Here is a 13,689-nt window from a genome sequence, read left to right as displayed (position 1 = left end):
TGCGGATGAACACCTGCCAGACAACCAGCAGTCACACGTCTCTGAGAGCTAATACATCACACCTGACACACATCCTACATCATAACCTCTTTCCTAAAGGACACATTAGCAGTCTGCCCACAATGTCACCTGGCTCCAAAACAAAAACTCTCTGTGACACTTTACTTAAAGGCTGCAGGTGTAATGCATTATAATGCAGTTATAATGCATTACAAGTCTTGTCATCAGCATGATGTATAATGAACCCCTTATGATGTCAGAATCTCACTCCATAAGGTTGCTGTGTAATTTGAGATCATTTTAATCCCACAAAAAAAGACAGTGCCCTTTTATGAAGCCTTGCTGCGGCAAGAATCAATGCAATTATTCTTCTAACGTGAGAATGTAAGCCAGCGATGTGAAGAGCACTTGAAAGGAAAGCACTCCTGCTTTAAGTCTGCCTAAGCCTCTCATCAAACACAAATCTAATGGAAGAAGTCTAATTCTTTCATTTCTCAAACTATTCTAGACAGCATATCAAGTGGCTCTCAAAGCCGACAGTGAGCTAGCTTTGTCCTTCTTTGAATTCCTTCGCTATAAACACATCAGCGAGAGTCTATAAAACATGTGAGATGAAATGCAAACCTTGGACTTTCAACCCCACACATGGATCTAGTCTGGCAGGATGGATAATGGCTAGGGGGAGTAGACACGGTGCCTAGGGCTTATCCAACCGTGTCAAATCTAGTAAGTGTGGAACTTCACACTTTCCTTCCTTTTACGTTAACCAAATCATCCACTCCATCTCTGAAGATGATGTATGTACTGCTAATGCCACACAAACACATGCATAGGACACAAACTCACCGAAAAACATGCTGCTCTCCATGACTCCTTAGACATAGGGGTCTGTATGTCCTCTCGGATGCCCTGCCAGGTTGTGTGTGTGTGTGTCCATGGGCAGCAGCCTGGGCATGTCTCACACACTCTTTATGTGTGTTTGTGTGAGTGTGTGTGTGTGTGTGTGTGTGTGTGTGCAGCTCTGTAGTCCGTCTCTCTGTCTGTGTGTCGTGTCTGCAGCCGTTACCGTGCAAAGCCGGCACCCTCCTCTCACAGTGGTCTGTGTCCCCCTCCTTCGTCTCTCTCACTCTCTCTTTCTCTCCACACACTGCTCTCTCTCTCGTCTTGCTGGTTCTGCCGGTCTCTCCTCCCCTCTTTTCTCCTCCCGTCCTCCTGTACAATCTCCTCTCTACTCTACTTGAGCGCTGGCCCCTCTGCGTGCTTCTCTCCTCTCCAAGGTGTCTATCTACATTTTCCAGCTACAGCCTCTCTCTCTCTCTCTCTCTCTCTCTCTCTCTCTCTCTCGCTCTCTCTCTCTGAGTTTCTTCTCTGTCCATCTCTTCTTTGTGTAAAACTCTCCCCGTCGCCTCTCTCACACTTTCTATATATCTTTCCCTCTTTTCTCTCCTTTTAATATCTTTCTTTCTTTACTTCTTTCTTTAACTACCTATCTGCCTCTGTTCTCTGTTCTCTCTTCCTCTGTCTGTTTTCTTACTCTCTCTCTCTCTCTCTCTCTCTCTCTCTCTCTCTCTCTGTAATCTGACTCCTGGAGCTGGGCTGATATCAGTGCTGTTGGTGTGAGCTCCACTGCTCTTCTCCGTCTCTTTCTGGTGGCTCCTCAGGCACAACACAACACAGAACAGCACCATGCACAAGGGACAGCCACCGGCCACACAGAGACGGCTGGTCGCTGTTACCCACAAATACCAACTAGGTTTTGTGATGCACAACAAGGGTTCGCCTGTATATATGTGTGTGCGTCAGCATCCTTCCCACTTAACCTCCACCGCCCTTGGCTTTGTTTTCACACAATCACTTTGATTGGTTCACTGTAATGCCTATGAAGGTCAGACAGCAGCATTGACCGCTCCAAAGTCTGGCCACCGCTATCGACTACAAATGAGACAGTCCTGATCAGAGTGATGTCTGTCCACACACACCCCGAGATAGCCAGCCCAGCCATTAGTGAAATCATAACTGTCTCCTCAAGACCCAAAAAGAAATCAATGTTCTCAAGTGTTGCGATTTCTCTCCTCCTATCCCCTCAGGCTCCGCTATGGCGGCCATCTCGCGTCGCACAGATGTTTTCAATTAATCCTGAATTCCCATTCTGTCTCGCCCAACCCCCGAGCCCACTTCCAGTAAATATGTTTATTCCATATCTGAAACGGCAGCCTCTCCTTCTCTCCCTCCTCTCTTGGTCATTCTCTGTCTCTCTCTCTTTCACTGGCAGTGGCTATGGTGGCTGGGCGAATGTATTTTTTAACCTCGACTCGCAGGTGTCAGTGATGGTGCATTATTTGTCACCATGAATAGCGGTTAGAGCAGCGACGCAGCCCGAGGAGCACCAGTGCACCACGTGCAAGTGCAGCCCGGGCTACTTCATTAATCTGGCTGTCACTTCCATGACGCTTTCCATTAGTTATGGGGCTATCTGATCAACAGGCAGACTCTCCGGCTTTTCAAAGCCTTTAAACTGCTATCTGGGAGAGGGAGGCTGAGGAGGGGAAAGAGCCAGGAGAGAGAGAGAGACCCACATGAACAAATACTACAGTTTACTCTAGAATACTACAGTACCTACTCTAGAATATTACAGTACTTACTATAGAATTCCATAGTAAACTGTAGTAAGTGTACTGTAGAATACTATACTACCACACTGTAGTATCCCTCGATCATGTGTAGTACTTAGAATGTTTTAGTATACGGTAGAAAACTACAGTAAATACTACAGTATTATCCACAAAAAAACACTGTAGTAAATACTACAGTAATATCTGCAAAAACACTACAGTCAGCAAAAACACTACACTTTAACCATAGTAAATACTAAAGTATTTAACTTGCATATACCTTGCCCATTCCTTTCCCCCATATGCCACCAATAAGTGAGAAACCTACATGCCAAGTATACAACCTTATTGTGTTCCCTACAGGTTATAGAAATAGCATAAGCTCTGAACAAACCATTCAGACCCCAGTCCTACCTACCTACAGGTTATGGAAAATAAGCTATTTTAGTGTTTCTCAAGTAGGTTTCCTGAAGGAGAAAGCCTCCACTTCTATGTCAAAGATAATAAAACTAAAACACTATAGTAAATACGACAGTAATGCCCGCAAAAACATTACAGTAAATACTATTGTAAAGTACAGTCCGCAAAAACACTACAGTACATTTTTTGTTTTATTTGTAATTTAGCAGACACTCTTATCCAGAGTGACTTACAGGAGTGGGATAAGTGCCTTGCTCAAGGGCACAGACAGATTTTTCACCTAGTCGACTCAGTGATTCGAACCAGTGACTTTTCGGTTAATGGCCCGACACTCTTAACCACTCTCAATCAATCAAATTCAATCAAATGTATTTATAAAACCTTTCTTACATCAGCTGATGTCACAAAGTGCTGTACAGAAACCCAGCCTAAAACCCAAAACAGCAAGCAATGCAGGTGTAGAAGCATGGAACTTAGGAAGAAACCTAGAGAGGAACCAGACTATGAGGGGTGGCCAGTCCTCTTCTGGCTGTGCCGATTATAATAGAACATGGCCGAGATGTTCAAATGTTCATAGATGACCAGCAGGGTCAAATAATAATAATAATCACAGTGCTTGTAGAGGGTGCAACAGGTCAGCACCTCAGGAGTAAATGTCAGTTGGCTTTTCATAGCCGATCATTCAGAATATCTCTACCGCTCCTGTTGTCTCTAGAGAGTTGAAAACAGCAGGTCTGGGACAGGTAGCACATCTGGTGAACAGGTCAGGGTACCATAGACGCAGGCAGAACAGTTGAAACTGGAGCAGCAGCACGGCCAGGTGGACTGGGGACAGCAAGGAGTCATCAGGCCAGGTAGTCCTGAGATATAGTCCTAGGGCTCAGGTTCTCTGAGAGAGAGAAAGAGAAAGAAAGAAGAAAGAAAGAAAGAAAGAAAGAAAGAAAGAAAGAAAGAAAGAAAGAAAGAGAGAGAAAAAGAGAGAGAAATAGAGAAAGCATACTGAAATTCACACAGGACACTGGATAAGACAGGAGAAATACTCCAGATATAACAGACTGACCCTAGCCCTCCGACACATAAACTATTGCAGCATAAATACTGGAGGCTGAGACAGGAGGGGTCGGGAGACACAGTGGCCCCGTCTGACGATACCCCCGGACAGGGCCAAACAGGCAGGATGTAACCCCACCCACTTTGCCAAAGCACAGCCCTCACACCACTAGAGGGATACCTCCAACCACCAACCTACCATCTTGAGACAAGAACGAGTATATCTCACAAATAGCTCCCCCACAGCACAAACCCAAGGGGGGGGGCTAACCCGGACAGGAGGCTCAAGTCAGTAACTCAACCCTGCTAGGGATGGCATGGAAGAGCACCGGCCAGGCAGAGACAGCAAGGGCGGTTCGTTGATCCAGTACCTTTCCATTCACCTTCACACTCCTGGGCCAGACAACACTCAATCATAGGTCCTACTGAAGAGATGAGTCTTTAATAAAGACAAAATTGAGACCGAATCTGCGTCTCTCACATGGATAGGCAGACCATTCCATAAAAATGGAGCTCTGTAGGAGAAAGCCCTGCCTCCAGCTGTTTGCTTAGAAATTCTAGGGACAGTAAGGAGGCCTGCATCTTGTGAATGTAGCGTATGTGTAGGTATGTACGGCAGGACCAAATCGGAGAGATAGGTAGGAGCAAGCCCATGTAATGCTTTGTAGGTTAGCAGTAAAACCTTGAAATGAGCCCTAGGCTTAACAGGAAGCCAGTGTAGAGAGACTAGCACTGGAGTAATATGATCAAATATTTTGGTTCTAGTCAAGATTCTAGCAGCCATGTTTAGCACTAACTGAAATTATTTATTGCTTTATCCGGGTAGCAGGAAAGTAGGGCATTGCAGTAGTCTAACCTAGAAGTGACAAAAGCATGGATTCATTTTCTCCATCATTTTTGGACAGAAAGTTCCTGATTTTTGAAATGTTACGTAGATTAAAAAAAGCTGTCCTTGAAACAGTCTTGATATGTTCATCAAAAGAGAGATCAGGGTCCAGACTACCGCTGAGGTCCTTCACAGTTTTATTTGAGACGACTGTACAACCATCAAGATTAATTGTCAGATTCAACAGAATATATCTTTGTTTCTTGTGACCTAGAACTAGCATCTCTGTTTTGTCAGTTTAAAAGTAGAACATTTGCCGCCATCCACTTCCTTGTGTTCTGAAACACAGTCTTCCAGGGAGGGCAATTTTGGGGCTTCACCATGTTTCCTCGAAATGTACAGCTGTGCATCATCCGCATAGCAGTGAAAGTTAACATTATGTTTCCGAATGACATCACCAAGAGGTAAAATATATAGTGAAAACAGTAACGGTCCAAAAACGGAGCCTTGAGGAACACCGAAATGTACAGTTGATTTGTCAGAGGACAAATCATCCACAGAGACAAACTGATATCTTTCCGACAGATAAGATCTAATCCAGGCCAGAACTTGTCCGTGTAGACCGTGTACTAAGGTCTAGGAGCACGAGGACAGATGCAGAGCCTCGGTCTGACACCATTAAAATGGAATTTACCACTTTCACAAGTGCAGTCTCAGTGCAAAACCAGACTGAAGCATTTCGTATACATTGTTTGTCTTCAGGAAGGCAGTGAGTTGCCGTGCAACAGCTTTTTCTAAATTGTTTGAGAGGAATGGGAGATTTGATATAGGCCGATAGTTTTTTAGATTTTCTGGGTTAAGGTTGGACTTTTTCAAGAGAGGCTTTATTACTGCCACTTTTAGTGAGTTTGGTACACATTCGGTGGATAGAGAGCCGTTTATTATGTTCAACATAGGAGGGCCAAGCACAGGAAGCAGCTCTTTCAGTAGTTTAGTTGGAATAGGGTCCAACTATTCCAACTTGAAGGAGCTTGAAGATTTAGAGGCCATGATTATTTTCCTCAAAGTGTCAAGAGATATAGTACTAAGAAACTTGAGTGTCTCCCTTGATCCTAGGTCCTGGCAGAGTTGTGCAGACTCAGGACAACTGAGCATTGGAGGAACACGCAGATTTAAAGAGGAGTCCTATGGCTATGGTTTCACGGAACAGTGGCCAGTCTCACCTTCAGCACCACCATGCTTTCAATCACACACTCAGACGCCTTTCCTGGTGCCTGGTGAACAGTGCACATAAACATTTTGACAGTGGTGAAAAAGGTACTCAATTGTCATACTTGAGTTAAAGTAAAGATACATTCATAGAAAACGACTCAAATTAAAGTAGAAGTCCCCCACTAAAAGTATTTGGTTTTATATATATTTAATTAAGTATCAAAAGCAAATGTAATTGTTAAAATATACTTAAGAACACAAAGTAAAGGTATACATTTCACATTTCTTGTTTAGTTTTCCTTTTATGGATAGCCAGGGGCACACTCCAACACAGATATCATCTACAAACGAAGCATTTGTGTTTAGTGATTTCGCTAGATCAGAGGCAGTAGGGATGAACAGGAATGTTCTCTTGATAAGTGCGTGAATTGGACCATCTGTACTTTTGGGTGTCAGGGAAAATGATTTTCATTAAGAATGTCAAGTAAAAGTTGTCAAAAATATAAATAGTAAAGTAAAGCACAGATACCCCCAAAAATACTTAAGTAGTACTTTAAAGTATTTTTACTTAAGTACTTTACACCACAAGTGAATAAACCAATCAGAGAGAAATGCCCTTCAGGCATGTCATTCTGGTTCTGTCCTTTATTAGGCCATACTGTTTGGTACTCAAGCCCTCGTCTCAGCATTAGTCAAACCCCCAAATTCTCTCAGAAAAAAATGTATGCTAGGCATCGTGTGAATATTAATAGATGTTGTCTATACTGACAAACTTGGTGTAATATAAGATTTTGTAACATGCTGTTGGAACTGTGTTGTGGGTACAGAGTAGAACTGTCATGACAACCGCAGAATAAGTAGAAACAGTACTAGGTCAAACTCTTTCTCAAGAACATGAGTCATTCAAAGACAGAAAATATCAACCACAGCACTGGAAACTTAACACCATTGGCCATGTTAACTTAACCACACGCTCGGTAGGTAAACTACGTATTACGCTGATGATAGTTGACAGTTACACATTGTTTCTGAAATGAAACATTACATGCAAACGGTACCACGAGAAGTGTGCAATCCCTCCATGTGTGAGGACGGCGATTTGGCCCGCTTCCCTCCTGCAGTGTCTTCTGGGAGTAAAACTTGGGTTCCCACCATTTCCTCAGCATGTGTTTTACATCATCTGGTCAATAGCGTACAGCAGGGAGATACCATTCATACCTAGAGGGTAGAATGCTCCCAAAGTAGCATTTATAACCACCTACAAATATGCAGAAACACCTTTAACAAAATAGAGATGGTTTGGGCCCTATATGCTCCATATTTTCTATTTGAGTCTCAGCCAAGCATAACAGCAGTATGAGGCCATTTAAACAAAACTATCACACAACATGTTTTAACTATTTGTCTAATCATATTTAATCAATATGCTTCAGTTGTCAATCAATTAATTTATCATCCAGTAATTTATTCTAGGTTTCTCAGCAGTGAGGAACAAAGCAACCACATCTCATCCTCTGCATCAGGTGAGTGTACTATAGCTCTGTACCCAGTTGGGTGATTTGAAGCACATCACTTTGTTGGGATAAAGTACCCTGATGGACATAGTTAGATAGAGTTCGGGGGAAAGTACCCTCATCCACCCACTCCACACTTTATCTCATCATAGAGCCAACAGAACACAGGCAGAACACAGGCAAGAACACAGTCAAGACATGTTCTGGCATTCAAAACCAATTCCAGATTCTTTAATGTACTTGTTCTCTCTCACTATCTCCTTTCCCCTCTTTCTCTCTCTATTTTTCCTTTATTCTCTCCTTTATCTGCTTTTACAGCTTGTAAGAGGAGCAGTTGGAAAGAAAGGAGGAAAGTATTGATCTCCAGAGAACAGGGAAGTACTGCAATCTAACACACACATTGCAGTCAATAGCTTATCATGCCACTAAAAATAACATTCCCTCAGACAAATGTTTCCCACTACAAATAGATCTGACTGGTTTGAATCCAATGAAAACTTGATAAATAGAGAGACATGGAAATTAATAGACAGTGGGGGTGATGTTGTCAGAGGAATATACAAAGGGGAAAGGCATGATTGTGTGTGCAGAAAAGAGCAAGATACAATGTATTGGGAAAGTATTCAGACCCCTTCCCTTTTTCCACATTTTGTTACGTTACAGCTTTACTATAAAATGTATTCAATAAAAAATGTCCTCATCAATCTACACAAAATACTCCATAATGACAATGCGGAAACAGGTTTTTAGAAATGTTCGCAAATGTATTCAAGTATTCAGACCCTTTGTTATGAGCCTCGAAACTGAGCTCAGGTGCATCCTGTTTCCATCGATCATCCTTGAGATGTTTATTACAACTTGATTGGAGTCCACCTGGGGTACATTCAATTGATTGGACATGATTTGGAAAGGCACACACCTGTCTATATAAAGGTCCCACAGTTGACAGTGCATGTCAGAGCAAAAGCAAAGCCATGAGGCCAAAGAAATTGTCCGTAGAGCTCCGAGACAGGATTGTGTCGAGGCACAAAACTGGGGAAAGGTTCCAAAACATGTCTGCAGCATTGAAGGTCCCCAAGAACACAGTGGCCTCCGTCATTCTTAAATGGAAGAAGTTTGGAACCACCAAGACTATTCCTATAGCTGGACGCCCGGCCAAACTGAGCAATCGGGGGAGAAGGGCCTTGGTCAGGGAAGTGACCAAGAACCCGATGGTCACTCTCACAGAGCTCCAGAGTTCCACTTTGGAGATGGCAGAACCTTCCAGAAGGACAACCATCTCTGCATCACTCCACCAATCAGACCTTTATGGTAGAGTGGCCAGACGGAAGCCACTCCTCAGTAAAAGGCACAAGACAGTTGACATACAGTACCGTGAAAAAGTATTTGCCCCTTTCTAATCTTCTCTACTTTTGCATATTTTTGAAACTGAATGTTATCAGACCTTCAACCAAAACCTAATATTTGATAAAGACAACCCGAGTGAACAAATAACACCACATTGACATACTTATTTCCTTTATTTCATAAACAAAGTTATGCAAGACCCAATGCCCCTCTGTGAAGAAGTAATTCCCCTCCTTACACTCAATAACTGGTTGTGCCACCTTAAGCTGCAAGGACTCCAACCAAACACTTCCTGTAGTTGTTGATTAGTCTCTCACGTAGTTGTGGAGGAATATTGTCCCACTCTTGCATACAGAATTGCTGTAACTCACCGCCATTTGTTGGTTTTCAAGCATGAACTGCTCGTTTGGACCACATGGGTCCCATTATGTTAACTAACCTCCAAACGAGCTTCAATACCATACCACACTCCTTCCATGACCTCCAACTGCTCTTAAACGCTAGTAAAAGCAAATGCATGGTTTTCAACCGTTCGCTGCCCACACCCGCCCGCCCGACTAGCATCACTACTCTGGACGGTTCTGATCTAGAATATGTGGACAACTACAAATACCTAGGTGTCGGGCTAGACTGTAACCTCTCCTTCCAGACTCATATCAAACATCTCCAATCCAAAATCAAATCTAGAATCGGCTTTCTATTTCGCAACAAAGCCTCCCTCACTCACGCCGTCAAACTTACCCTAGTAAAACTGACTATCCTACCGATCCTTGACTTTGGAGATGTCATCTACAAAATAGCTTCCAAAACTCTACTCAGCAAATTGGATGTAGTCTATCACAGTGCCATCCGTTTTGTTACCAAAGCCCCTTATACCACTCACCACTGCGACCTGTATGCTCTAGTCGGCTGTCCCTCGCTACATATTCGTTGCCAGACCCACTGGCTCCAGGTCATCTATCTCAGCTCACTGGTCACGATAATAACACCCACCTGTAGCACTCGCTCCAAAAGGTATATCTCACTGGTCATCCTCAAAGCCAACACCTCCTTTGCCCGCCTTTCCTTCTAGTGACTGGAACAAATTGCAAAAATCGCTGAAGCTGGAGACTTACATTTCCCTCACTAACTTTAAACATCAGCTATCTGATCAGCTAACCGATCTCTGCAGCTGTACATAGTCCATCTGTAAATAGCCCACCCAATCTACCTACCTCATCCCCATATTGTTTTTATTTACTTTGCTGCTCTTTTTCACACCAGTATAACTACTTACACTCCATCATCTGCTCATCATCATCTGCCCATCTACCACTCCAGTGTTAATCTGCTAAATTGTAATTACTTTGCTACTATGGCCTATTTATTGCCTTACCTCCTCATGCCATTTGCACAAACTGTATATAGACTTTCTTTTTTTTCTATTGTGTTATGACTGTACTTGTTTATTCCATGTGTAACTCTGTGTTGTTGATTCTGTCGCACTGCTTTGCTTTATGTCACGATCGTTAAAAGGAGTGGACCAAGATGCAGCGTGGTATGTTTCCATCCTTTTATTTGGAAGTGAAACTCAAAGAACAAAAACAATAAAGCAAAAAAACTAAACGTGAAGCTCAAAGTAGTGCTTGCAGGCAACTATACCTAGACAAGATCCCACAAAGCACAAAGGGGAAATGGCTGCCTAAATGTGATCCCCAATCAGAGACAACAATAAACACCTGCCTCTGATTGGGAACCATACCAGGCCAACATAGAAATATAATTACCTAGATGACCCACCCTAGTCACACCCCGACCTAACCAATATAGAGAATAAAAAGCTCTCTATGGTCAGAGCGTGACACTTTATCTTGGCCAGGTCGCAGTTGTAAATGAGAACTTGTTCTCAACTAGCTTACCTGGTTAAATAAAGGTGAAATAAAACATTTTAAAAATTATACCTGCGAAAACCAAACACCGCAGTCCACAGTAAGAACCTCATACCAACAGTCAAGCATGGTGGTGATAGTGTGATGGTTTGGAATACTTTACTGCCTCAGGACCTGGACAACTTGCCTTGATTGAAGGAGCCAAGAATTCTGCTCGGTATCAGAGAATTCTACAGGATAATGTTTGGCCATCCACCTGTGAGCTGAAGCTGAAGTGCAGCTGGGTCATGCAGCAACACACAATCAAGTCTACATGAAAATGTCTAAAAGGAATGGCCTGGTCAATGTCCGGACCTAATCCCAATTGAGATGTTGTGTCAGGACTAGAAATGAGCAGTTCATGCTTGAAAACCCACAAATGTCGCTGAGTTACAGCAGTTCTCCGTGCAAGAGTGGGCCAAAATTCCTCCATAGCGATGTGAGCGACTGATCAACAACTACAGGAAGCATTTGGTTGCAGTCAATGCAGCTAAAGGTGGCACAACCAGTTATTGAGTGTAAGGGGGAATTAACTTTTTCACCCAGTGGAATTGGGTGTTGCATAGCTTTGTTAATTACATAAATAAAAGTATCCATTTTTGGAGGTTATTTGTAAACTCAGGTTCCCTTAATCTAATATCAAAAATATGCAAAAATAGAGAAAATCAGAAAGGGGGCAAATACTTTTTCACGGCACTGTACAACACTATACAGAGTTGTGAAATCACTCTATGTCAGGAGAAACACGTCAAAACAATACATCTTACATATCGTTGTTCCCTTTTAACATGGGAATTAAACATCCAGAGGTTTGGGGATGATGTGATCTCTGAAAACAGGCGTTTCACACTAATTTAATCTCGTCTTGGCTTCGTCTGCCAGCTCTGTCACTGCTGGACTACCAGGGGAACATTCTTCTCCCCTCTCCACTGACACTGGATGAGGAAAAGCAATGGTTCTGAACTTTTAGCCGAGCCAAACTCGACATGAGAGGTTCCAAGCGTTAACAGCTGCTAATTGGATACTGATGTGGACTTGACATCGTCTGATTCCAGCCAGTTGGGAGCTCTTGTTAGAAGCCCATGCAAATCTAGGGCCGAGAGAACGGCCTAAATGACACAGTACATGCTGTGGAAGATGGCTTTGCTATTTGAACATTGACTTTATGAGGACCAGAAAAAGCAACATTTGAAATGTTGGGTAGAAACAGAAACCAAACAAAAAACACACTTAAATCAAATTGATTTAAATAGCCCTTCTTACGTCAGCTGATGTCACAAATGCTGTACAGAAACCTAGACTAAAACCCCAAATACCAAGCAATGCAGGTGTAGAAGCACGGTGGATAGGAAAAAATCTTTCGAAAGTTTTGGTTTCAGCTTTTCATAGCTGATCATTCAGAGTTTCTCTACCGCACCTGCTGTCTCTAGAGAGTTGAAAACAGCAGGTCTGGGGCAAGGTAGCATGTCCGGTAAACAGGTCAGTGTTCCATAGCCGCAGGCAGAACAGCTGAAACTGGAGCAGCAGCACGACCAGGTGGACTGGGGACCGCTAGGAGTCATGAGGCCAGGTAGTCCTGAGGCATGGTAGTCCTGAGGCATGGTCCCAGGGCTTAGGTCCTCCTCAGAGAGCATACTTAAATTCACACAGGACACAGGACACCGGATAAGAAAGGAGAAATACTACAGATATAACAGATTGACCCTAGCCCCCTGACACATAAACTATTACAGCATAAATACTGGCGGCAGAGACAGGAGGGTTCGGGAGACATTGTGGACCTGTCCGACGATACCCCTGGACAGGGCCAAACAGGCAGGATATAACCCCACCCACTTTGCCAAAGCACAGCCCCCACACCACTAGAGGGATATCTTCAACCACCAACTTACTATCCTGAGACAAGGCTGAGTAGAGCCCTGAAGATCTCCCCCATGGCACAAACCCAAGGGGGGTGGGGCGCCAACCCAGAAAGGAAGATCATGCCAGTCACTCAACTGACGCACCCCTCCTAGGGACAGCATGGAAGAGCACCAGTAAGCCAGTGACTCAGCCCCTGTAATAGGGTTTGAAGCAGAGAATCCCTGTGGAGAGAGGGGAACCGGCCAGGCAGAGACGGCAAGGGCGGTCCGTTGCTCCAGTGCCTTTCCATTCACCTTCACACGACAGTCAATCATAGGACCTACTGAAGAGATGAGTCTTCAATAAAGACTTAAAGGTCGAGACCGAGCCTGCGTCTCTCACATGGATTGGCAGACCATTCCATAAAAATGGAGCTCTATAGGAGAAATCCCTGCCTCGAGCTGTTTTCTTACAAATTCTAGGGACAGTAAGGAGGCCTGGGTCTTGTGACCGTAGCGTACGTGTGGGCATGTACGGCAGGACCAAATCGGAGAGATAGGTAGGAGCAAGCCCATGTAATGCTTTGTAGGTTAGCAGTAAAACCTTGAAATCAGCCCTAGCCTTAACAGCAGTGTAGAGAGGCTAGCACTGGAGTAATATGATCAAATGTACATTACATTACAAGTACTGCAAACAGGACAAATTGGTTGGATGGGTCCTGTGTGTGGTTGCCCATGATGAATTATGATTGGCTAGGGATATAGCCAATCACCTGATCATGGTTATCAGTTGCGTACTGCTGCAATGGAGAACAATGCCACATCATTTGTTACACACACTGATTACAGTTTTATGGCTGCTTATAGCATAAGCTATGTCATTCTCATGACAGTGTCAAATGACACAGACAGTCGCTTCATGAAGGACATCTCAGGGAAAGTGTCTTACATGAAAAAGCT

At 43.6% G+C, this 13,689-nt stretch overlaps 1 protein-coding gene across 2 annotated transcripts in view; it reads right to left on the bottom strand.

The window, feature by feature from the left end:
* Positions 1 to 1,481, bottom strand: part of LOC112223009 (zinc finger protein 385D) — a 40,922-nt gene extending 39,441 nt beyond the window's left edge. For both annotated transcript variants that reach the window (XM_024385920.2, XM_024385922.2), the window contains exon 1: positions 847 to 1,481. In XM_024385920.2, coding sequence (XP_024241688.1) covers positions 847 to 868 — 22 coding nt within the window. In that variant the 5' untranslated portion in view covers positions 869 to 1,481. The remainder of the gene's footprint in view (positions 1 to 846) is intronic.
* Between the last annotated feature and the right edge of the window lie 12,208 nt (positions 1,482 to 13,689).

This window comes from Oncorhynchus tshawytscha, linkage group LG23 (assembly GCF_018296145.1).
Source record: "Oncorhynchus tshawytscha isolate Ot180627B linkage group LG23, Otsh_v2.0, whole genome shotgun sequence".
NCBI lineage: Eukaryota > Metazoa > Chordata > Actinopteri > Salmoniformes > Salmonidae > Oncorhynchus > Oncorhynchus tshawytscha.
Note: the sequence above shows the minus strand (reverse complement) of the source record. Positions and strands in the feature narration are given on the sequence as shown.